General features: G+C 40.3%; 1 protein-coding gene across 11 annotated transcripts in view; it reads right to left on the reverse strand.

The window, feature by feature from the left end:
- Positions 1-27245, reverse strand: part of tenm4 (teneurin transmembrane protein 4) — a 212835-nt gene that overhangs the window by 63381 nt on the left and 122209 nt on the right. For 7 of the 11 annotated variants that reach the window (XM_086035405.1, XM_086035403.1, XM_086035400.1 and 4 more), the window contains 4 exons: positions 23267-23293; positions 15616-15762; positions 13470-13689; positions 3237-3356 (listed from right to left, as the gene is read on the reverse strand). In XM_086035405.1, the coding sequence (XP_085891531.1) occupies positions 3237-3356; positions 13470-13689; positions 15616-15762; positions 23267-23293 (514 nt within the window). The remainder of the gene's footprint in view (positions 1-3236; positions 3357-13469; positions 13690-15615; positions 15763-23266; positions 23294-27245) is intronic. The other 4 variants (XM_086035407.1, XM_086035402.1, XM_086035399.1 and 1 more) reach the window with 1 other exon arrangement.

The following is a 27245-nucleotide window of genomic DNA, read 5'->3' on the forward strand; positions in this document are numbered from 1 at the left end:
CGCCCGCATTATCCGGTCCGTGCCTTCGGGTGCGATGCGGCCAGTAAGCGGAAGCCGTCTCGTGTGCGCATGTGATTTCGGACCCGCGTGGTACTTGCCACTTCCCGCTGTGAGCCAATTAGCACCTGCTCACTAGGAGCCCTCAGGGACATGCTTGTATGCGCAGCGGGAGGTCACAAAAAAGGAAAGCTACCTGATCATTAAAAGTACAAGTCTGCGACTTTAGGGTCAGATTTGGAGGCTGCTGCTAGACTGGTTTGTGTGACACCTGCAGGAGGGATGGGGGGAGGGGCTACAGACACTGTTGTACAGGTACCGATGGGCGGCGATGGATGCAAGCGTTTCGCTGGACGTGATCAGACATGACAACAGCCTCAAGACATGCTGTTGATTGTATCGAGTTGCAGTCTTTTCTCACTGGTGCTGAAAGTGTGCTGAAGAACTCATACATTGTGCTGTATATTGATTACAGTAAAAAGGCAGGGACCGAACTCTGCCACAAGAACGCACACAATATAACCATTTGACATTTCTTATATTAGGGCAAGCAAGGCTAGGCAGCTTTATTTACAGAGTACATTTTATACAGAAGGAGGTAACTTGATGTGCTTCACATGATCAAAAGTATATATATATATATATATATATATATATATATATATATATATATATATATATATATACATATACATATATATATATATATATATATATACATATATATATATACATATATATATACATATACATATATATATATATACATATATATACATATATATATATATATACATATATATATATACATATATATACATATACACATATACAGAAATAGAAGATAGCTCACTAAAATTACAAAATGAGCGTACAGTGCAAGAAAAATATTTTTTAAAAATTGATTTTAAAAATGCTTTAAAAGATCATTGGTATGGGAAAAAAGCAATTTGGACTAACATTAACATAACATTCACCTTTGAGCATGAATTGACTTCTGTTGGCATCTTATTCCATTTATGTGCAGCATAACAGGCAAATGCTGCTTCATCACGTTTGCTTTGAACTCTTGGCTCCACTAATTGCCCCGAGTTTGCAGACCTCAGAGCCCTACTGGGTTTATAATCTATTAGCATTAAACCAGTAGCAGCTGTGGGTGGTCACCACATTACATTCCTTGAAAACTAAACAGTAACTATAAATATTCGCCTTAGCTACATACTCTTTGTTGCAAGTATTGTAGAGGACCATTGCTTTTGAATTCATGTTCATCAACAAAAACACTGCGTATTGTATTAACCAAACCGCACAGCTCTGCGGAAACGTGGTTCACCTCAAGCCACCGTCAGCAAGCAGCAAAGAAACCCCCAAAACATTTTTTGTTAACGGCAGAAAACTTTTGGGGGACAACATACCTGGAATGAAACAGACCTTGGACAATAAAGAACACATCATAGAAATGAGTCTAGACAGCTTTCCCATTTCTAAGTGGCTGAACAGGTGCATTTCTGATTTCACGCTGCACTGAGCCTGTTTACAGTGATTGCGTAGGGAATGCTTCTGGTGGTGGGTTGCATGGGCATGTTTACAGGAGGGAAAAGCAGGGAGATGGAGGAGTGTTTACACTTAAGATGCCTCTGAGAGAAGCATATAGAATTTGGAAAAGCACAAAAGCCATGCGTATGAAAAACGCACACTTGGAGAAAGGAGATGAAGGAAGGCGGCGTCACAGAGAGCAAAGACGAAGTCAGAGAGGAAAAGACTTCAAGGCCAAAGCAGATTAGAGGAGAGTTGATGATGAGGGATGTCGATGAAAGGCCGGGGAGAAGGATCAAGAGTGTACGCTTTTTCCAGACACCAGCAAGTGATAAAAATGTCAGCAGGAAATGGAGCATGTATTGGGACGTAACAGCTTTCACTCTTCTAAGAGAGAGACAAAATTGGTGAGTGTCCGATGTTTGACACCAAACTAATACAAGTGTGCTCTTTGTGGACCTCTATGTGCGACCTGGAACGCACCCAAAAGCAATCACTACCAGACTCCCTTGATATCGATTAACTCTCACTTCAACGTTTATTCGCAAAATCCTGGAAAATCCCTATAATGTCCCCACAAGGGCAAGTGTAAATTCCCAATACAAACACTAATGATTTGCATGCCATGATGCCAAAAGAACATCATTTCACATAGCATTTTTGGAAGGGGTGGGGGGTTGCCCACTTGAAATGGCGCTGCTGTGCAGCCGTACATATTGCACATACCAGAAACCACCACTGAGTTGGGCATATACAGGGTTGGAAATGAGTAAAAACTATGAAAATTAGTGTGAATATGTAGGAATATAAAAGAATAAAATTGTGAGCCTAACACTATAGTTGTCCAATTCATATTTAAATGCTTTCAGTAAATAAGCAAAGGCCAACACATTTTACAAAAAAAGAAGAGAAGTTGGCTTGGCTGCAGGCTGCACAGTACAAGCTGCGGGTGACCAGTTTTTGTGATGACATGCTGATTCCAAAATTTGTAAGAATAAAGTTCCGATAAGCGATTAATCTGCTGATTAACTAAAAAAAAAAAAAAAAAAAAAAAAAAGAAAGAATAAAATAACTTCCTTTTTGGTACCTTAATGCTTACAACAAATACAGGTATGATTTAAAGACAGAGCATGTGAATGTTTTTGGGACAATTTTAAACAAGCGAGTATCGTCTGATTAAATGTAAATGCCGATTAATCGCTCGGGTCCTACTACTGTGAATGTCAGCCTAGTCATTTCCATGCAATCCTGTTGTTTGTTGAACAAACCGCTTGCCTACAGACCAGGCTATAATCTTTACAGTGATATTAGGATTACTAGTCCTTTAATAGGCGAGCTAATGTGCAGAACCAAAGTGAGGAAATTTATGTAAAGAGCATATCAAATGCATGTGTGCCACCTCAAATTAAATCTCTCCGTTAATTCCTCCCAAAACCACCGTTGTAGAATAAACAACATCCATCTGCGCCACGCAGTCCAAGCTTGCTCGCTTTGAATTGGCATATTTGGTTCCCTTTTCCTCGCCTGCTGCAACTGAAGCGTAACTTACGAGCGCACACCAGAAGGGCTTTGTTTGATGTCCCTGGGAATTTCGCCCGGCGCTCCCAAATTGGAAAGCGTGAGGCAGATCAATGGCGGCGGTTGAGCATCTCGAGAACACAGACATGTTTGACGTGTTTGAGAAAAAAAGAGATGGCTCTTACCTTCCATCCTGTCTGGTGACGGTGTATCCGAATGCCGGCTTGTTGATGAAGCTGATGTTGACGCCCACCAGCGGCGTCCCATCCGAGGTCACCACTTGTCCGCGGATGACGCATGCGTGCCTGCACGGGAACGGGAAAAGAGCAGCGAGGTCACTACGAGGACGACAAATTGTACCTCATGCTTAATGATGTCAAAGAATAATAGTCGCTCTGTAAATGAGGACAAGTGTCTTGAATTAAACTGGGACACGGCAAACAGGAGTTTATTGTTGGATAATGCATCACTTCCAAGCCAAAAGACGACCACAGAGATGAATCAACGTCCCTCTGGCTCAAGCAAACAATTAAATTAACACCTTTCCCCCCCCCCAAGTACCAGGAAAACAAGTACTTTTTTTCAGAAATATGACCTTCACTGTGTTCTTATTGGTGTTCCACTCAGAGACTCAACATGTAGCTGAATCCTAAAATTAACTCTAAAGTGCACAGTGGAGGGAGGCCAGAATAGAAGTTTGGTGTTTTCTCTAACGTATTTCCAGTTAAGAGGTGAGCAATGGCACTTTGAACCAACTTAGAAATTTGAGGGAGGACTGGCTGACTCCAACGTAAAGTGCATTACATTCTTCCAGCCGAGATGTGATAAAGGCATGGATTTCTGTTTCAAAATGTTGCCATGTTAGTAAAGGTTTCACCTTTACTAGCTGCTTGAGTTGAAAAGACAGACTGAGATGTAATATATATTTATTTTATTAAAAAAAAATATATAAAAAATAAAAAAAAACGAGACCAATAACAGTAGAGTTCAGACTTGGATCCAAAATCCCCATTCCTAATCGCGTTGATGGCTCCGTACCCGGTTGGCTTCGAAACTTCGGACTACGGAAAAGTTTTTCATTTTAGTTTAAAGTGGCTTACCCTAACTAGAATCCTCATCACTTTTTTACTTATAGACCTAAAATACGGTATTACTTTCGTATCAGTCTGTGCGTTGGCGCCATTTTGTAGCATCTTAGGGAATTATAGAATATACACTAACAAATGAGTTTTTCACGAATAGCTGAGGAAACCTTTCACATGGAAAACCAAACAAAACACCTTTGGAGGTAGAAGCCGGACTTTACACAATATCATGATACTGGGACGGGTTTTCGAAATGTGTTAAAAGCAATTATGTTACACTGACATCATTATCTGATTGCAGAATGTTGTTTGGATGTGTCAAAGCAAACAAAGTTTGTAATAATCAACCTTCGCTGGGTTCTATGTGAAAGAAAGAAAGAAAGAAGCATAAAGATTCATGGTAGCTTAATAAAAGGAAACACTGTACAAAAAAATAAAAGCAATCAAGCACAACAACACAAACACACCTCTTTCCATGTCTCTGAGGTTTTTTTTTTTCTTACCCGAGCTGAAGCGATAATAAGATAAGAAAGCTTTAGTTTGCTTTTTGCTCTAATTGAAAAAAGCACGACTTATCTTTCTCATTGTGACAGAAACAATAAAAAGTGCTGATTGCCAGACTTGCTTGGCTGGTTATCAAGACTCCAGGGCCTCCACCCTCCACCTGGACATTGACGTCGGCAAATGAGATCCAATCGGTCAGTCCCCCACTGACCGATTGGCGGCCATCAGTGGTACGAATTCACAACGTACAAATATGTACTGTGCTTAATTCGTTTTTTCAGGTGTCTGTTGAAAATTTAACTTTTACACCCTTCATTTGAAAATTGTACTTGAAATTGTATTGAAAATTACAAAAAAAAAATTACTTTTTCCTCTATACGTAAGATGTATATTGACCTGCTAGTTAGGGTTTCAGGTGCTTTGTCGAAACTAAACTTCAAACTCCCCCTATTGAATCAGTACTTCTACTCTTACCAGGCTCGTTTTGACACAAGTACTGTATCTTTACTTCTAAGCAGTAGTACAGAGTGTGAGTGTGTTTGCCACCTCTTGTGGGCAGTCATCCAAATACCACGTCTCCCTTGATGAATTCTGACCTGGCACAGCACAGTAGTACCCCCTCATTGGTCAGCCACTGTTTTTTTGCCCAAAACAAAACCCTCCCTGGACAAAAGGCTATTTTTAATAGAGGTTTGGGTCTTAAATATTGCCACATAGCCGAAACAATTAACACCGGCGTGGTAGCGGCCGCCCTCAACATGTCCTTACCAGAGGCAAGATCATTCACCTCCTACTATGCCGTTCCCCAGGAACCTGCCTCTATGTTAATTAGGCTGGCTCTCCTTCAGCAGACCTTGGCTGTCCAACCGCTGCACTGTAAACATGCGAGCAGATAGCGCCACAAATACGTCCAAAGCGGCTGTATTTGCACAGAATTACCGCCAGAGTTAACCCGGCGCTGTCATGCAATCATTATTCACGCCGGCAGTTTATTTTGTTTGAAGAGGGCAATCGTGGCAGGTTTTCTTTCAGGGTGCGTGAAAGTGGAACTATCTCCTTCCCGCCCGACCGCACCAGCCCCAACGAGAGACCATTCCTCCTCCGCCTTCTTCTTGTCAAGACAAACGATTTAAATATTGACATCAAACAGAGCCCAGAGAAGGAGACGCTGAGGGAGCGTGAAGGATCGGGTTGAAGTCACAGAGGGCCTTTTGCATATTATCTCCAGCGTGAAGCGCACAGCACATATCATCCAGTGTGGGAGAGGCCACAATAATAAATGTAAACATGAGAGTCCGCAATTTGGACCGCCTGATCCAAGAGCTGGAATGGAATGAGTTTGTCTTAGTAGTGTACCCAGTGGAAATGGCCTAAAATGACCGCTTGAAACCAAAATGGCAGACTTCCTCTGCGTTGGAGCCTGGGCTCCTGAAAGAATATTTCTTGCGTCTACACATGATAGACAAGTCGACCAAATACTATATTGATGAATGAAACATTTGGCCAAGATCAGATCTTGTGGAGTTTTGATATAAAGGGTCATTGAAGAACCCCTGAAAATAGCCAGAATGTCCGGTTCAAGCTAAAATGGCTGACTTCCGCTGTCTTTTTAGGCAAGGATTTTTTGGACGTTCTTGTGGGTCTATTCATGATAGACATGCCTACTAAAATTCAAATTGATATTGCTACGTAAAATGTTGGGAGCTAAATTATTAAGAGTCATTGGAGAACCCCTGAAAAGAGCCAAAAATGTCTGCTTCAATCCAAAGGGACTGTCTTCATGTGTCTTTGGGGGCATGGGTTATTGAGAGTATTTCCTGGGTCTACTCATGATTGACAAGTCTAAATCTTGCTACGCGAAGCATTTAGTCAAGATCAAATCTTGTGGAGCTGAGTTATAAGGAGTCATTGAATAACCCCCGAAAATGTGTGCTTGACACTAAAATATCTGACTTGCATTGTCTTTTTAGGAAAAGGTTTTTTGGACTTTTTGTGTGTCTACGATAGATATGCCTACCAAAATTCAAAAAGTAAAATGTTTGTTTGGGTGAGACATTCATTCACAGTCGTTGAATGAGCTCTGAAAAGAGGCCAAAATGTCAGCTTTATGCTGCATCCACACCAAATCCATTGAGGGTGTTTCTGGCGGCGCGATTCAATTGAAGTCAATGTAGTTTGTGGGGGCGGGCGTTTGCGTGCGGGGCGACGTGGATAATGCGGATAAAGCGAAGCAGAACACTCATCCGTGATTGGTGTGAACATAGCATTAAACCAAAGGGACTGACTTCTTAGGTCTTTTTGGGTATTGCTTCTTGACAATTTTACATGGGTCGACTAAGGTTAGACATGTCATATTATATTGCAAAGTGAAATGGTTAAGGTGATTAAGATATTAACTTGTGGATACATCATTTTCTTTTTTTAATCCAATTCTCGGTCTCTTAGCCAATGAAATGCATCAGAATATACATGTGACATGAGTTTTTGGAGGAGTAATGGCGGCACAGTCGATCGCGAGAGCTCTGCTATAAGGCGCTGCAGTGATATAGAAGACACGCTCGCGGACTTCAAAACCGCGAAACCATCCAAACATGATGTCTGGTTAAGATATATGTTCGTAGACAATGACGATTTCAACGTCTTTGTAAGAGAATACAGCATAGTAATTACCACTCGATTTTTAAAATAAATTAAACATAGCGCTTCACTTGCATCTTTGATTGAAACAGTAAAGCTTATTAAACTCGTGCCTGCGTGAAAGCCACATGTCTAAGATCTCAAATTCTTTTGGAATTATGTTTCTATCTGCTACAGGGGCTGAGATGAATTATTTTGTAAGTGGCAAAACATGTCAGGTTTTCAAGGGTGACTCCAACGACGACCGTAGGTTTTAAAGAGATGTCTCACGAGGGGCTTCAGGCTTTAATGGGTTAAGGACTCCTATAAAAGGTGGATATTGTCTGCTTCAAACCAAAATGACTTCCTGGGTCTTTTGGGACGTGGGTTCATGAGACATTTTTGTGGGTCTTCTCACAAAAGACATGACCACAAAATTACAAGTGTCTTAAACTTCTTTAAATCTTAAACTGGCATACGGGGCTGATTTGTTTTTAATGAAATTAACTAAGTATGGGAAAATCCCCAAATTGGCAATTTATTTGGCCTGACAATTGTTACGATGAATAAATGAAGCAATTTCAAGAAAGCCTTCATGGCGTATAATACACATTGACACCGGCTTATTACAATTGTGAAAAAAGGCGTTTACTAGAGCCTGCGGAGAAGAAACAAAAACAAGAGGCGCTAATGGCCTGACGCTAATAACGGCTCTGCTGGGTATTAATCTTTCCCAATGGCTGTGCCTGTTTATTTTTCTCTTCGGTATCGGCCATTGCCGATGGTGCCCATTGAAAAATCCAAATCTAACCGAGGTTAAATACAAATTAAATCCAATAAAAAACAGTTAACTAACACATTAACTGAAATTCCATTAATAAATGCAGCCCGCCCCCAAAAACACCACCACTGTCTGTTACGTGTTTTTAATTAGAGAAAAATAGCACCGTATTATATATTTAGAAAAAATAGTAAAACATAACTCAAGAGAATGTGAAGAAGAAAGTGTAATTACTGTACACACTCTAGTATCTGTGTATGTGCCTTTAAGGAGGGTAGCCTAGTTTAAGCGTCTATGTTTATTTCAATGTGCATCAATAAAATCCATCAGTAACGTTTGCTTTTTGTTGCCAACCAAAATTTGAGTTCCAAACAAGCTGTACAAGCCTCTACTTGTCAGAACTGGGAAAGAAAGAAAACAATGGCACAATTAAGGCACGTACTGAAATGTGGGCAAGGAGAGGGAGAGCTGCTGATGCACTTTCAGTCCTCTATTGAACACACACATACAAAATGAAAACACTCACAAGGACCTGCTGGAGGTCACAAGTGCCAGGCCCTGACGTGAAACACTATACCACGCCCCTTAAAGGCACGCATCCAACACATAAATATTACAACAACCTACGTACAGTAATTACACTTAATTTCTTTATATTGTCTATGGTTTATGATACATTACAGTAGTGTTGTAACACTCAAGACTAGTATTGGTCTCGAGACAGGAGAAATCTGTCTTTTTTCGGATTCAACTCCCAAAGGTTTTGGTCTTGTCTCGGTCTGGGATTGAGAGCATTGCAGAAACAGTGTTATTGGCTGTGTAATTTATTTAAAATAAATTCTAATTAATGTAATTCAGCGGAAGTCTACATTTCCGTGCTTCATAGAAGAACAAAGAAGAACCTCTAACCCTAACCCTTGAATAAGAAGTAGTTGTCATGGTAACCAGCATTCTGCTTCCTTAAACCACAAGAAGGATTTTCAGCACCAAAAGGCGCAATAGCCGCCCAGGATTCCACCTTTGGCCACAATGCGACACGGGATTCTAGTTAAGGTAAGCCATTTTAAACTAATAAGAAAAAGTTTAAAACTAAGTTAGAAGCAGTAGTTTTGTCGTTGTTGCCATCAATGTTTGCTGCTGTTTGGTGCGTTCTGAAATCCGCTCCGACACCAAGTGAGTGTGTGTTTTCAGAGGCAGAACACTCCCATTAATTTTCCGAACGCAGTCTTTGTTATAATAACGCAATCAGCAGCTCATGCTTGAATTGTTTCCCTCCATCGTGCTACCTGACACACTGGGGTGCATCACTCCTTTTTTGGGAAACTCTGAATAATCAAACGGCACATTTGAACAATGCTTTGCTCGGCATGAAGCAGCGCGCATTTCCGAACACACCTACGATGAAGACGGGGATTTTGGTTGGCCCCGAGCTCTATTGTTCATGGTCTCGGCTTTTGTATGATAAATTTCCCTCCAAAAATCGACTTAGATTCCAGAGCGACTTGTATATGATTTTTTTTCTTCTTCACAATGCATTTTTGACTGGTGCGACTTACGATACTACGGAGCGACATATAGTAAAAAAAAATACAGTAATGGCACTGTCCAGTATATTCTTGACTTAATTACTTGTTTAAAGTTTTGTTAAGCTCAATTTTTGTCGTATTTCAGTCCCTCCCAACGGCGGTCCCTGTTTACTATTCCATCCGGCGTCTGCTGTTGCCGCCGCCGGAGGCCTCGCCGCGCTCTTGTATCGCGTGTCACACCGGAGAAAGTGAGGAGCTTTTATGCAGTCGCAGCCGCTTTATTGGGTGACACCTCTGCAGCTTCTTGCGGTGGCAAACATCAGAGGGCGGCAAGCTCCGACATGTCTACGAGGAAGCGGTTAAGTGGGATCAATGGAAAGATGATCGGCTGACCGGCCGTATCAGGAAAGGTGCCGGGAGCCCATCTGAAGCCCCCGAACGTGCTGTCATAACCGCTCACTTCTGTCAGCAGTGGTGGAGGGGAAACGAACACCAGGCATTAATAATAGATTGTCACTGATATTTTTAGGTGAGCCTCCATTCTCGCAGCTCATCTCTGGATTCTCCACTTTTTACTTATTTATGGCCCCTGCTTCTGCTACTTCTTTTTCTTCCACGCTCGTCCGGTGGAGAGCAAATGCTGAGTGCTTGTTGACAGCTGGAGAAAATGTGAAGGGGGCAACGGTGGGGTTGGTATCACTGTTTCTCGTACACAAGTCGCTACATAAAAAACCTTCAGGGTGTCTGATGGAAGCATGAATGCGTCCTTTAAAACTGCTCGGTCCTGGAAACTGTTGGATAACTTAAAAAAAAAAGTCACAAATTCAGGCCCAGAGTGAAATGACATTGTACCCAGGACGCAAACACTGAACACAAACACAAAACACTCAAAATTTCACTCAATTACTCAAGCTGTTAACTGCCACTCCCAATTGAGGTTTACTGCCAAACTAAACCTAAAACAAAGAGAATTACACTTAGTGTACATAAAACAACCGGGTACCTGATTCTTTCAGTACGCTAGCTTTATGCTAATGCTAAATAGCGTTAAAACAAGAGAATAACATATAGACTGGGATTTGTTTTTTTGGGTTGTACTGCCTAATGTGTGCATAGATTCAACGTTTGGCAACTATCTTGGGGAAAAAAGGAAAATTAGCCCCCAAGAGTCGCTTCACCAATCACCGTGAAATTTGGTGGACAAGTGTGGTAAAAAGCAGATTTGGGGAGAATTCCAGTACTTGTACTCCGTTGAACTCCTACTAAGGAATTCCTCAAAATAAGCCCGAATGATGATTATGTGATAAGCATTCCATTCAACACAGATTTAGTTCAAATGACATTTTTTAGACAATTACAAACATTTGTTTGAGTGCCAGAAAAAAACAAAAACAATGTGTGATCCATGCTTTAAAATATGATCCTACTTGAACGAAGACACTTTAGAAATACGCGTATGAGTTGTCTTCCGGAACAAAGTTTAGCCAAAAATAGTGACGTCTGAAGCCATAACCTTTCCCATCAGAAAATAACAACACACAGAAGTGTTTGTTTTCCTGACACGATTAAAAAAAATGCTAGCACCAAAGGCAAAAAATGTGATATCGTTGACTTATTTTTCAGTTTTGATGTCTATTTGTCGTAAGAAAAAGATGAAGCAGGAACGAAACGAAAGGCATAGTGAAGCATGTGGGTGGGTGGGGGTGGTTTGGTGTTCGGCGGTACGCTGACAGCTTTCCTGTGGAATATGAAAGCGGCGTTGTGGTGCACTCCGCCGCTGGGAACGGGCCTCAGATAGATTACAGTAAAAGTAATCACAATACATGAATACGAGATGCCGTTCACGTCGCTCCAAGGTTTTTTTCTCCCCACGTTCCGTGTTTGTCCATCATCATCCGTCAGTCATCCGTCAAGCCGCGCGCAACCACCGCCGGCTGCCCATTTCACCCTCCATTACTTCTTCCAGATGCCTTCCTCCTCCCCCCCAAAAAAACACCCCTGTGACACTTGCTTTTGCTCAAGTTATTTATAGTGCAGTTGTCTGAAGCAATAACGTGCTAAATAACTCAGCAAACGCAATAACGAGCAACAAGCGGACTCCTTGCTAATGTTATTTTGCAGCATTTAGTCATTACTTTAGTCTACATTTCAAACAATTCATTATCCACCTATTGGAATGTGTTGGATGGCTTGTTTATTGTATATAATTGCTTTTAGATGAACACAAGTAGTGTGTTTGGTCCCGTGTCTTAAAGATAACATGCCTGGAAAGTAGGCTAACATTCGTCTTTAAAGAGAAATCAACCCAAACATATTTTTTTCAAGAATATGTTCCCAGTAGGCCCATTCGGCATTCTGATTAATATTGTGTTTGTACAATATGAGTTAAGCAGCGAAATCCACCCTTTTTTAGCCATGCTCAACTTCAGAAAACGGGTCTGCCATGATTGGTCATTACCTGAGCCCTGAGCAGTTGTGATATCGTTTTCAGTTGACAGAAATGACAAAATGGCCGCACCCAGAGTTGGCTAAAAATTGGTGGATTAACTCTTATTCCATCAACGCAATATTTGAATATATCTGAATGCCTTGTTTCAACTAGTGGGTTTGCATAGAACATAATCTTGAAAAAAAATATGTTTGGGTAGACTTCCTCTTTTAAAGCAGCACTGGTCAAGAATTTGACCTTAATAAAAAATGTTCACAACTCTTTTGATGACTTACAAGTAGTTTAATGGGACTTTTGTCATGCCCGGGGGGCCCGGGGGCGTCTGTATCGTTTTTACTGGCACTAAACAACTTTGAGGAGGATGGGAGCAACCCTGGCACACAAAAAAAATACAAATGTCCTGAATTGCTTTACGGCATACTCACTTCTTCCTTTCGCTATAAGGACGGAAGTCGATTCGAACGTCTATGTGCTGTTACTGGTGTCAGAGCAGAAGTCCCAAAACAAACAAAAAAACCCACGTATTGTTTAAACAAAATTAGATTCATTACCTCGTCGCTATTCATCTCTCACACAGCCACTGAAAGGAGAAATGAAATTCAGTCCAACGTGCAGGCCAGCGACAGCTCAGGATTACACTACGCACTGGCGCGCATGGGAACTTTGCGCATGTGGTTGACTTTTGTCAAAACCCTACCGCTTTTGTCCACATGGTGCCGCCATAATCAACAAAAACTGACATATGACACAGTGTTGCTTTAAGGCAGTGCTTCTCAAATAGTGGGGCGGGCCCCCCGGGGGGTGCGCGGTGCGATGCTGAGGGGGGCGCGCGCGACCCTGAGGAACGTTTTTTTTCCGCCGTACTACAATAAAGTGTAATTGCACATCCACTCCAGTAGCTGGCAGTGGCGCTGTAATTGCCCATTGTGCGCAGCGAGTATTACTTCTACGGTGTAGGTTTGTTTTGCAACGAGCTGCCTATGTGAAGTGCAGTAAACAAACCCTTACGCAACATGAAGAAATTTTTAACAGGGATGAAAAGAAAAGCGGAGAGAAACAAAGATAGTGAGTCAAAAGAAAGTCACCCGAAAGCAAAGACGTGAAAATATGACGGAGCATATGTAGCGCTTGGCTTCACTGTGACTACAGTAGGAGGCGAGTAAAGACCAGTGTGTTTGCTGTGTCTAAAAATGCTGGCAGCGGACAGCATGAAGCCAAATAAAATAAGGCGCCACTTGATGACATTACCGGTACACACCAATCACGCTGATAAGCCGCTTGAGCTTTTTCAGCGAAAACGTGCAAAATATTGCCAACAGTTGTGCAAAAAGTTGAACTATATCACTTTCTTTTTGTTTTCTTTATGTTAACCAATCAATCAATCAATATTTATTTCAGACTCAGAAGAGGTCCATAACATGATAGAACATTGAAGGAGCGCTGCAAAGGTTACTCACTTGGCGTCAAAGGGGCTGGCGCCGCGCACCACGTGAGTGCTCTCCCGGCCTACTAGGAAGCGCACGCGCTCGTAGAAGCTCTGAGGCTTGCCCTGGTTGCCCGACGACACCTGCGTCTCCTGGATAATGTCCAAGGGGTCCGGCGAGCCCACGCACAGCGACGTGCTGTGACAGGTTGCCTGGAGACAGCAGTCCGGATCCATGCAGTCCACCAGGCCGTCTGACAAGGTCCCGCAAGGTAAAGATCACAACACCGGTGAATAAATAACAATTCATGTGTGAATGTACAGTATATAATCATAATTAGGGATGGGCGAGTACCAATACCGGTTCTCGGTATCAGGCCGATACTGGCCTTATTTTAAGGCTGCCAATACCAGTCACTGATACTAAAGGCAAAACATCAAATACAAATCTGACATCGAGTAAGTCATCCTCGGCAGTAGTTGGCCCTATACTGCGGCAGTTTTGACACACTACTGAATCATCATCTGCGTCAGAAAGACGTCACTGTGTTAAATGACATTATATTATATATCAAAAGTACAAGGGGTATCGGGAAAAAAAAGCAGTATTGAACATCCTTAATCATATCTGTGACAATGGGGTGATCAGAAAATAAACAGGCCATTGTCAGTCAGTCTGTAGAGTCAAAGCTGTCAGAGCCGGAGCCCACAATGAGTTGGGCAACACAGGAAGTCACGTCCCGGCCGAGGGGCGCCAAATGTGTGCCTGTCATCGCTTGGGGCTGCTTAGAGACGCGCTTCTCAAACAGGGGGTCCATGAGCCGTGACTTGGGGGTATGCAAAATCATTTGCAATGGATTGATTTTTAGGCGTAACATTTCAAATAAAGTGCATCATTATATATTCACACTGGCTACCAGAATAAAACATACTAAAGGTATTCCTCCTGCTTACCTTAGGACCAATTAAAAACACAGATATGTCACATAAAAATAACTTCCCTGCATGAGTGCAGTATTTCTAGTTATAACCATCATAAATCCAGAACTTTTCTTATGTAGAATTGGACAGGTCAGGCAAGGTGACCTTGCTAATATATTTGTGGCTTGGAAGTACATACACTACCCTCCATAATTATTGGCACAGCTGGTTAAGATGTGTTCTTTAGCTTGAATAAATTCTGTCCCCCCCCCCCAAAAAAAAATAAATGTCTGTTGAGAATTCAAAATTTAAAAAAGAGTAAACTAAAACCTTTAATTGAAGTGCATTTTTTCAGTTTGGGAAAAAAAATCCCACGTTAAGAAAAAAAAAACATTTTACATCAAATCATGCTTGCCACAAAAAAGCATAATGTTACACAAGATGGGAGAATACAAAAAGCACTGCAAAAACTGGGCTTGAAAAAGAAAAGAGGAATAAAATGGTGACTATGTTGCTAAATTAAAAAAATGTAGCTGCCAATCAAACAGGAAAATTTGAATTCCACCCAAAAAGTAAACAACTAGCCTGAAAACCACACACCACCAATGTCTTAAAACTTGTACATTTATAGCACCTGCCCTACAACCTACAGACTTATGCTATTGACTACGTTAACGTTGTTTTCCCCCACTGAATGAATGCACTTCAATTAAAGATTTACTCAGAGTAAGTAATAACATCTCAACACGTTATAATAACATATTAAGAATGAAGAAAATGCTTAAAGTAAACGATATAAAAAGTGAAACAAGCATATTTTGCCTTGATTTGAAACATTTAACCTTGTTTTGATTTTAGTCTTTGGCAATGTTCAGTCCGAGAAACTCAGTGATGTGCAAAACTATGCGAAAATGATTGGTGTTTCTTAGCTGGAATTCAAATCAGCAGTTGCTTTGTGGAAAAAAAAATCTGTTGCTAAGTTGGCAACACTGACTACTTTTTGTTTGCAGCCCTGTCTTTAGTGGAAGAGGTACACATCTGTTATTGACAATGGATAAATGTGAAATTTAATTCAACTGTATTTGGTTGAATTAAATGTCCTTGTTATTAAACAGGTCATGAATATGTAGGTTGAAAAAACAAAAATCCCATGGTAGTTATGTTTAATTGTTGTTTAGGATTTAAGGGGGTCCCAAGCCCTTGGGGTGCATTCAGCCCCACCTGGCTGTCTCAATAGTCAGCGTTTGTCCACATCTTACCTCCATCATTGTCCTTGACGTCGCCGCAGGCCATCTCCATGGAGGTGTCGCAGCCGCTGCCCCTCCAGCCCAGCTGGCATACGCAGTACCAGCCACCGTTACCCAGGGTGCACCTGCCGTTGCCATTGCAGAGACCGGGACAGCCCTCTGTTTTTTTGGGGGGGGGGACAAACAAGGATAGTATGAAATACAACAAAGACAAAGTACAGTCATCCCCCGCATATTTGGTGTTCATTATTCACAAATTCCGCTCTTTGTGTTTTTTGTAATCCATTAATGTTTAAGAGAGAGAACCTTGGAATCCCAGTTTGACAACCACTGGTTTAGCGTGCTTATTTATGGACCGGCGCATCTCGATGTTTACATGCAGGCACAAAAACACACACTCTGCTTTGTGATAGTTCCACAGCGAGTGCCTGGGGGGGCAAAATGTAATGACCCTCCGCTTCAAGTTGATCAATGTGATACACCTTCAGCGAAGCCGCTAATATCCCTGCACCGTGCACTCAGATGCGCCCGATCTTCACAGTCGATACTTGAGTCATTAACTGCCTTCATGCTGCATAATGATACAGGTTGTTCCTCTCACACTCAACTTAAAAATCGCATGCAAACACACACACATACATATCCATCCATCCATATACAATACAATACAATACATTTTAATTTATATAGCGCATTTCATAACAGCTTGAGCTGTAACAAAGCACTTTACCTACAAACAATAATATTTATACATTTTTGTTTATGTGGGAATCTTTCAATTGTTTAATATATTGGTATCAAAACACTGGTCAACAACAAATTTTAGTTTATGTCTCCTAAACATATTTTTGACGCTGGTTTAAAAAATGTCTTGACTTTTTCAAGCACATCAAGGTTTTTTAGGTAATTTCATTTTTTTGCTTTAAAGTTAACCTAACCTAACCCGCAATACGAATTTTACCGTGCCTTCTAATTTATAGCTATGAGGTTGCAGAAAAAAAAATCCCCCTGTGGCTAAACCTAACCCTTAATTCATAAACATGACTAAATACATTACACATTGTTTTCATTTTAACATTAACACCAGTTTTAGGTTTTTTTTACTTTAGATATACGACTCATGTCCATAGATGGGCAACAGGAGTGTGTTTACTTACATGCTAATTAGGATCGGATGGCACATGCTTGTGATTTAATGGCAAGGAATGCATTGCGGGTCACAGGTGTGAGCAATGCTGAACATCTAAAAAAAATAAATAAACCATCGAATAAGGCCTGACGAGATTAACCCTGAGTGTGCGTGATGTCCTTACAGCAGATGGGCAATGGGAGGGAGTTAATGTTGCGCTTGTCAGTCACGTTCATTTCCTAAAAAGAAGACACCTGTTGCACTTTCCAAATAGAAGACAATCAATGATGTACTCTCCAAAAAGAAAAGGTTTAAGATGCTATTTATTTTTAGTAGTTTAATTTTATATTGATGACAACAGTGTGTTTACCTACAGTATATGCTACATAGAATCAGGTGGCACATACTGGTGATTTAATTGCAGAGAATGCATTTAAGAATGCAGGTATTGACAATTTTGAATGTATATTAAAAAAAAAAACAGTTGACTGTTGAATGAGGCCCAATGAGATTATCCGTGTGTGTTCCACCATTGATAGGAGCCAAAAATAACAGAAACAGTAGGGAGAACAAGCCAGCGTTTGAAGGTGTGGGGAAAGTTTTGGTGAGCTGGAAAGCAGGATGCTAACCACAACGGTCTTTTGCAAGCATCACGCGCTGCGTGTTGTCTGCCGATTATCTGGTCATGTGTGATCGCAATCGCGCCGTGTGGGACACGTCTTGGGGATATCAAACGCGCCCGTCTGTCACGGTCGGCGTTGTTAGCGAAGTGCCTTGATAACCGCTTTGCTGAGCTGACCCATTTTGTCAAGTGCGAGGAGCCAGGTTGACGCTCCCTCTCTGAGCTTACATCAAATGGCAGGAAAATGGATAGGGAGGATGGGAGTCGGAGAAGAAAGCGACAGGTGTGGGGGAGGGGGGTTGATAAATGGAAGGGTTGTAATTAAACATGTATTCAAATTTTTATTTAAAGGTTAGGCAAGGGACACATAGGAAGTGTGACACGTCTGTGCTGTAAACAAACAGCCAGACAGACATCATAACTAGCTTGTTTTTGGCTGTTTAGTAATCTACCGCATATTCGTGGTTCACTCATAAATTCATCTTTTCACTTCTTTTAAGACATCCGCAGCTATTTATTAAAACATTCACCTCTTTAAATATGGTTGTGTTTTTTTTTTAAACACTCTAAGATGCTGCCAAAACGTTATTGTTGTTGAACCAATGATTAAAATTGTTAATATTATTTTTATAATGAAACAAATGAAATAAAGGTCAAAACCTTTTTTTAACCTTCCTGTTACATTAGGGTCAAATTGACCCGTTTAGAAAATATAGGGAGAAAAAAAGGATTCAACTTTGTCTGCTAGCCATCTTTTAAATTTTCATTTTCTAATATTAAAAATATTTGATATTAATAATATTTATAATTATGTGATTTTTTTTAAACATTAGCATGAGGCCACTGACCCATGAACATTGTTAATATATGATCACAACAGGAAGTTAAATGCCCAAACATTTGTTTAAGAAAAAAAGTAAACATTTTCATACAAATAATGATGACCAATTTTTGAACTAACTAATTTAATTTTAATGAACAAAATATGGAGTTGCACACATAAGAAATGATCAATTTTGACTCGCGCATATCTCACGGTTCCTCTGACTGTCCTCCTTTGTTGGCTTCGGTGTAGCGTTGTTTCTACTCTCCTTTGCATAGAGAAAAATATGAAAAAACATTCTCTTAGGCGAGAAGATGAGAAGAACCTGACATGCCATCTTCGATTAGATTTGAAAATTGTAGTAACGAAACATGAAAGGGTCCCTTTCTTACGCTGCTCGCTGAGGTTCATTGGCCATTCTCACCATGGTAAGTAAATCCTCCCATCCTTATTGACACTTGTAACCTCTTCTTCTCCTTCTTCTCCCTAACTAAATTAAATTTAGCTAGCCGAACACATTATGTGCGAGACATGACACAGAGATGTATTCAAATTGGTCTACAGCGGGGTTTGTACGCTGTAAAAAAAACTGCATACAAAATAGCACTGTAAAAAAATCTGCCATGTCGCGAGTCTGCGAAAGGTGAACCCCGATATAGCGAGGGACCACTGTATATTGAAGTCATCTCGACAAACTTGCATATACCAGTGGGAGAATAATCATTGCTATAATAATTACAATCATTTGATACATTTGCTGCCCATGATGCTTTCATAAACTAAATGCGAGGAGATCAGGTGAAGTCACGCTAACGATTGCTAATATGAAGGTGAATTTCCTGCCACATTGTTGATTTCTCTACTACCACACATGTATTGAGTAATTTTCCACCTACATGCAGCCACACAGACAGACAAGTACAAGACGTTTCAACTGCCCTTTTGCTCACCCCATCCTTTAGAGTTGGAACGACCATGTAAGTAGGGATGTGAGAATAAAAAGAGGGGAGACGGAGAGACTTTTTTAGAACGCCTGTAAGAATTGTACTGTACAGTTCTTCTACGTTCTCCTTGCAAGCATGAAATTAAAAGAGAGTGTCTTCATCTCCTTATTTTGTGTGGTTTTCATAAATGTCTATCTGATCAACCTGACAATCAGGGAGGAGCTATGTTTAGCATGGGTTGTGAGATGATGTTACGGAGAGTATTCGCTGCATGTACTGCACAGGTCTGGTGCATTTTTTGGGGGGTCAATTAAATCACCCGTAAACCATTTTATTAAGGCTAATGCTGTAGGATGAGCTTTAAATTATATTAAATTGATTATGGATCATAATTTGCAGTAAATTTGTGGTTTAAACTATTAATACAGGCAACTCTGCAAATGTTCAGCAGGTCTAAATTACTTGTGTTTTATTTTTTTGCTCTTGGCGGCCAGGCTCAGTATCTATTCATTAAACGCGTTTATGCAAATAAACAAAACACAAGTGGGAGATGAGAGTTTTAAATCAACAGTGGAGGTTTTCAAATTTTTCGGTACCGAGTTCTCAAACGGAATATATTAGGTAAAGGAGGGGAGTGTAACTACCTTGTGTTCTACGCCGTAAACAAACACAACGCAGCTCAGTCTCTGGCTAGCGGATTTCATGGCCAGCGATGTTTTTGATAGAGTAATCCTCTGCATAGTCGTGCTTCATATTCACAAATTAAACTGTTTTTTGGGACTTATCCTCAGCTATTTGCTAAAAAAACACCAGACACACACACCTACTTTGTGTATTGTTGTGTTTTCTTCTGTAACACTCTAGGGCGCCACAAGATAGCATGAAAGCCCATGCAAATAGGAAAGTAGAAATTGGTGTCAAGGAAGTTTGGTTCAACAAACTTTTGAGGAAATGTTTAAATTAATCAAATGTTGATACAAATGCATTACCCTAAAATAGTATACATTCTAAATATACAATAATCACATAATAATAAATAAACAAATAAGCAGAGGTGGGCATTCCATCTGACTAGCAGTCTAGGACGGACACTCGTTTTTCTGATGTTAGATGATAGACGGGAAAGAAGCTAACGAAGCTAACAAATTGAAGAAAAAAATAATGAATAAATAAAATAACATATATTCAAAAGTAAATAAGTAATAACTTTTACTAGATATATTTCTTTCCCCCATATGCTTTGATCTAACTTTTGTATTGGAATTCATTGATTAGACACAGTGCACTTCCCAAGTGAGTGTATAGGTGCCATTGTCCTGCATTTCTGAGAATCAAATGCGGCCAAGCTTTTAACCACGTTGTCTGTTCTACCAAGGAAATCAATTAAGCTTTGACATTTGCTGATTTAAAAAGGCCTCTGCTAAATGATGAAGTGCTCCCAAAAATCAATTTCAATAAAAGGCGGAATAGATCATTCGCTGTGGTCAGAACAAAACAAAACAAAATTATTTTCTCTTAATTTCCCTTTAGAAACGTGGCAGTTGCTAGAGGCTAAGGGTGTTACAAAATGTCTATATATAACTTTTACACCAGGGGCACGTAGAAAGCTTTGATACCTTTGCCGGCTAATTTTGCTAGTGCCACAGATTTAGCAATGCCCCATGTAGGTAGCATAACGTTAAAATTTTGCTGAACGAACTAACAATGACAGCGCGCATTTTAAGACTACAGGTGTAGAAAGCTTTGATACCAGGAGAATGTAGGTAAACTACATGTGACATTTGAAAATCGGCGTTTGCCAGCTGGACTGTAAACAGAGTCCAATTTAGAATTAAATAGATTTTTTTTTTTTTTGCCTCCTTTATTATTTTAGTTTTAATATGCATGTTACAGTGTGTTTATTTTCTGCAGTATTTATTAGTAAATGACTCTGGCTCACGGTTACTATGCCTCACCAACCACCTATGACAAAGCTCTGGAATAATTAATTAGGATGCCATTGTGTCAAATGCATTTGTCCACATACCGTAAAGAAAATAAAAACGGTTTGATGAACAGTTTTGATTACACTGCTTTTCAACGTACCAAATATGCAACGCTAATTAACTAAAAATCAACACTAAACATATGAACAAGTCAGTCCAAGTGTGTGTTGCATGCGAGTGATGCGGTCGGTGTTGCCGAAAATACTAATAAATATTGATTTATTTATTTATTTTAAATGCACTGTTCCTAACTATGATACACAGCAGTGTTTTAAGACATTTTATAGGTTGTACAGAACTAGGGTTGCCAACTCCCTGAAAACTAAATAATGGACACCACATCTGCAGGAACGATCGACCTGCCTGCCTTCAACTAGGGATGGTCGTTTCGATACCAAAATATCAATATTCCGATTCAGAGCGCTCAATTTTAAGTATTAATCCTCAAGATAAAGTATTGATATTTGCAATTAATTCATATATACATAATATATTTATTAATCTATAATTTAGGAGGTTGAATTGTCATCCAATCACAATTTTCACGATGCGTTGCTAAGGTTAAAGAGCTTTCTGCTTTGCCAGAAACACTGAGCAAGTCATATCATAGTTGAGGCTCAAAATGAGCTCATCTTTAATCAGTTGAGGAGAAAAGTTGTTTCACACATTTGTCAACTTACTCTTCATAAAAGAAAAAAATAATGTACATTTTTTACAGTTTTGTTTTACTATATTTATAGTTAAAGTGTAGTACATCGACTGTCTGTACAGTGAAAATTATGCATATCTGTTTGAACTTGTAATAAATGTAAGGATGTGTGTGTATTCTTTATCTATTTTTCATCAATGTATTACATTTATGTATTATCTATCTATTTAACGTACTTGTCAATAAACTGTACTTCCTGTAAACTGTACTTATTCCATCCCAAAATTATGTTGTGTTTTTTGTCCATACAATGCTGACATTTATTGAACATTCCCATATTAACCTTGATCGGAGGGTTAAAAAAAATAATTCTTTACATACTATCCCTGGCGTTGCCTGGTGAACAACACATTTGTTATGCTGCTTTGTTGACTTAAGCTATCTACTTTGGCAAGCAACATTACCTCAACTAATAAGATAAGCGTATCCTGATAAGCACGAATGTGCTGTCACCCTCATTGGTCACAGAGCGGGATATGGCCTAAGACCATTACTGTAAGTTGTCATATAAAGGGAACTGTTGTTCATTAATTCCATCTACATTTTACAGACTATTTTTGGTTTTTTTTACGGGACAAAGTGTGTCCCTTTACAACTCAATACGGGACGCATACTTATATTTCTAAATACGGGACGATTACGTTTTTCAAGGGACGACGGTTGGCAACCCTATACAGAACTGAAAACAGTAATTTGTTGACTTTGCAGGATTAGAAGTTTGTAGTTGCTGAAATCAAAAGCTATTTCAATCAAAAACATCTTAACAGTTCAAGTTAGTCTTAAACATAGGGCCCTTTTATTTGATAACAGCTTCGCAATTCTTGCATCCATTAAACTTGTGAGTTTTTGGCTAGCTTCTGTTTGAATGTCTTTCCAGGATGTCAGAATAGCTTCCCAAAGCTGCTGTTTGGATGTGAACTGCCTCCCAATGTCGTAGATCTTTTGCTACTGCCTCCTACCCTCATGGACCTTTTCCTTGAGGATTCTTCAAAAGTTCTCAATAGGATTGATCGTCATCATGGGGGGCACAAAGTTACTCTCCTTTGATGCCCATAGCAGCCAATGATGCCAAGGTATTTATTGTGGCATAAGATGGTGTACTGTCATACATAAAGTGGACTCGCAAAATTCTGTTTCTAATTTTGTTAAATGCTAGTTATGCTAACAATGTAAGGTCGAGCTACTACATGTAGCGCTAGTAAGCTAGCTTGATCTGAGCTTTAGATTTACCCAAGCCCCCTGAACTTCCAACTCATTGAAAAGGTTGCACAACTCGACTCAGAAGGTGCTAAATGGAGATGATGGTGTGACAATGGTGTAAAAAGGTGGTTAATAGCTTAGTGTGTTGTACAGTGTTTGTCAGCGCATATGCGACAAAGTTAATGACAGTCACACAAACGACGATGGGCAAAGGGTGGCGTGGAAAAGAAAAAAAAGAAGGAATGTCGTACCTTTCACTACCCTATCCAGATAGTGAGCTTGGGAGATAAAAGACAAGGACAATATAGTAAGGGAAGGTAGAGACAGCAAGGCGGAGTGTTAGTGCACCACAAAAACAAAAGAAAGCATGCAACACAAGCAAAGACGACAAACACGAGCCAACACACTGATGAAAAGGTGCCATGCAGAATACCATGGGACGGCGCGTCTCTCACGAGAGCGCTTTCAGAGAACAATTGATGCACGAGGAGCTCAGTGTCTTTTTGACGGTGGGATGTTTTCATCTTCAATGCACCTCGGCAGACGGAGAGGTCGAAACGAAAAGCCTTGATTGTGACAATTGATTTCAAATGGTGATCTTTGGCTTCTTAATGGACGCCGCAGAGGGATATTCGACTCGAGACCTCAAAATGGTCCATCAATAATTAAAAATTCACAGACTGAGTCCAGGCTCAAGAACGACAATAACTTAGAAAAAGCTTTCACCTTGAAGGCTGAGATAAGTGTCTCCATTGATGCAATGTGACTGGCTGTATGTTTAACCATAAAAATGTCCCCGGGTCAGTGTGCCCATTAAATATTTGACCACAACAGTTTTCATGGGTAAGTGTGACCAGCTGGATGTTTAATCCCCCAAAGATGTCCAGGCCTAACTGTGACCTGCTGCATATTATACTCTAAAAAGGTTGATGGGTCAATGTGACCCGCTAATTGCTGAACCATAACAGGTCAATCTTAAGGCCTAGATGGCATCTGATTGCACCGTCTGATTGGTGTAGTGACCACCGTCGTAGCGTCGTAACCCGTCAGGATGCCCTTCAGCATGTTGAACCGTCGTGAGTCGTGACATTTGGTGACTCTGATTGGCTGTTAGCTAGCCAATCAGCGCTTGGAGCACGAACGGGAAGTGACAAATGCGGATAAACACTGAGCACACATTTGCTGCCTTAATCTTCTTACAAGTACAAGAGCAAAAATGGACAATTTAGGTATTTCACGATACTGTCAAGAACGTGAGTGTTTACTTTGCGTGGGAGTTCATTGTGAGCGAAGACTATAGCTGAATGCATCGTTTAGGGTTTTATTTTATATATAGCTTTCCGGTTGGATTTTTCTGTTCTCCATTAACCGCAATAAACGAGGGCTTACTGTATTCTGTGGGTCTTGAAAGCACAGTCTTAATGCTCAAACACGGTTGGCAATATACAGAAGTCTGCTTTGAAAACAGCTGGCAGTGAATGAGTTAATAGTCGTGCCAGGTGTTGGAAAGGTTGTTGAGGTAAAGTAGCCACTTGCTTGGTCGCAACGCCCTAGCCCCACCCACAGTCGTCACAATTAAGATAGCCACATTTGGCATTGGTAAGAGACGTAACCTCCCCCCAAAATAGATTGATTTCAACTAGTGTGTGACAAATGGATGTTAATTGTGCTTTTATTGTTTGAGTATTATGATCAAATGTATTTCTTTGAAACAGTAATTTTTCACTCGATATTGTGATGAATTTCCTTTCTGTCGCCTTTTAGCTCTGTGTCGCTGTCCAGTGTATATATTTACTATACTGTGTACATTTTCTCTAGGGTTAAATGTTAAAATGGCTTTATTTGACCAGAAAGTTACAGGAGACTTTGTAACTGAGGGCAGTGATGAGCGAGCACCTTTCATCAGTCGTCCCTGAGTTTCAGTTGGCCTGAACATAAGTGCACTCTTCTTCCCAAGAGTTGTTGGAGAGCAAACAAGGAAATTAGAAAACCGCCAACAAGTCTCCGGAATCGACTTTTGCAATCGAAAGTTTACTTGTTCCCCCTCGGCGGGGGCTCTCCCAGAGTTTTCTTTGAGACATGAAACAGAAACACAACTTCTGTTGGCTCCTGATAAGTTAGCACACACGCCACTAAATATTTTCAACAGCAGTTAAGAATATATTTGAAATCACGATAACAAATGGGCCATTAATTGATTAGCTTAGAGAATGACGCAAATCAAACTGAACTGTGATTCAGAGCAAGTCTCTTAAAAGATTTTGGGTCCAGCAACCCTTTACAGGAGAGACATTTTTTCAAGATCCCCTCATAATCTGAACACTCATTAAACATCATTGTCATGCGTCCGCTTGAATGCAATAGGAATTAAAAAGATGCCTATTTTTGGGAGAGAACATTTTAAAGGATCTGAAAGCATAGAACATATTCTTGCAAAGAAAATTTTGGGGTTGACTTCTGCTTTAATTTTAGGAGAACAAATGAACTTTTTCAACAGCATATTTTGTTCTGAAAAAAAAAGCTGCAATCCAATCTTATGAGAATTACCTCCTATTTTAGAGATAAAGTATTAATATTATGATGAAGATTAATGGTTATTCATGCAGAGATGTCAGATTTGTGTGATGTCATGTGTGCCACATCAAATCTAAAGTAGAGAGGAGAAATTGGTTAATTATGTTTTTTTTTTTGGGGCGCACTGGTCCTTGTACCTGCTGTTATTCACTTATTATTTAAAAAGATACAACAAAATAGTTTGTTGCAAATTAATTTGTGGAGCCCCAAGTTCCAACTCGGGAACCCCAGTGAGAGAACCACAGATTTAGATGGCTGGATGGCTCCTTGCACTTGATGTTCAGTCTTTCTGACAGGCCTGACATTAAATAGCGGGCAACTAAGCAAATGGAAAGACACCTGTCCTGCTGCGCTCCAGTCACATTTCAAAACCTGTTACTCCTCACAATATCCAATATCATCATCATCATCATCATCATCATCACTCAAATACATTCAATAAATGGAAAAAAAAGGCTCTTTGCTGCCAGGTTCAAACCACGCGGCTCAGACATAAAGGCAAATAGGTCGCTTGGATGCCAGGAAAAGTGAACTGGCAAAAAATAAAAAAAATTAAAAAACTCAACAGCAGTAAAATTTGGACAGTGAGAAATTATTGGCTAAAAAAATTGTACATCAGATAACAGGTGGAAAGAAGACAGCACTCCCGTTTGCGCAGCGTGCCCATACTTGGAAGTGCTGACATAGCATTCTACCAGGAAGTGAGCACAGAGACTTTGGCCGCTGGTTTAGACGAGAAGTAGATCACACCTCGGCAAGATGTATCTTTCATGGTTACGAAAGAAATCATTGGCTGTGCTCATTTTAAGAAGGAGGGGGAGGAGATGAACGGCAGAAAAGGGAATGGGTGCATCCTTTACTAGTGGCTTCATCGGAACTTGGAGAGTTTAATCTCGTTCATGAGCTACCGTTCCACTAAGACCGCTTCGAGGGATATTTCAGGCTAAGCGGGGAACAATGTCTTCTTAAACATGTCACTCTACCTCATCTCTTGTGCGTCCCAAAGCTTGTGAAACTGAGACAATGCATTTGTATGTATTAAAAAATAGGTCAAGTCAAAAACATTTTTGACCATAATGTGTTCTACGTGCCCTCACTAGTCTGAACTTGTCCGTTTGATTAATATTGTGTTTGTTGATTATGAATTAAGTAGCAAACTCCATCACTTTCTATTCATCTCAGGGGGCGGCCATTTTGCCACTTCCTGCTGACTAAAATTGACATCACAGTGCCTAAGGGCTCAGATTGCAAAACTCACGTGACTAAGAAAAGAGGTGCGCCGTGATTGGTCGTTACTAAGTTACTAGGGGGGCTGTATAGAACATAGTAATGTAAAAGCTTCTTCCTATTTCTTCATGCTATTACCTGTAAATAAATCTGCCAAAATAGCACAAATCTCTGCGCCAGCCTCTCTCCTGTTGGAGGGACTCGTCTGACGTGACGGCGACGCTGTTCTCAAGTAGAGCATTTTAACCACCCTTCACCACATACACAATGAATGGGTTTGATGAAGGCAACCCGCTAAGTGCAGTGTAAGGGCTTGAAGGGGAAGTCAATCCCCCAAAAGTTATTTGCAATAAAATGTAGGGATGGACCGATTATCGGGCGGGCCGATTATTGGCGCCGATATTCGGCATTTTGACAAATATTTTTAAA

The sequence above is a fragment of the Filicampus tigris genome, chromosome 7 (genome assembly GCF_054856515.1).
Source record: "Filicampus tigris isolate MCC_2025a chromosome 7, RoL_Ftig_1.0, whole genome shotgun sequence".
NCBI lineage: Eukaryota > Metazoa > Chordata > Actinopteri > Syngnathiformes > Syngnathidae > Filicampus > Filicampus tigris.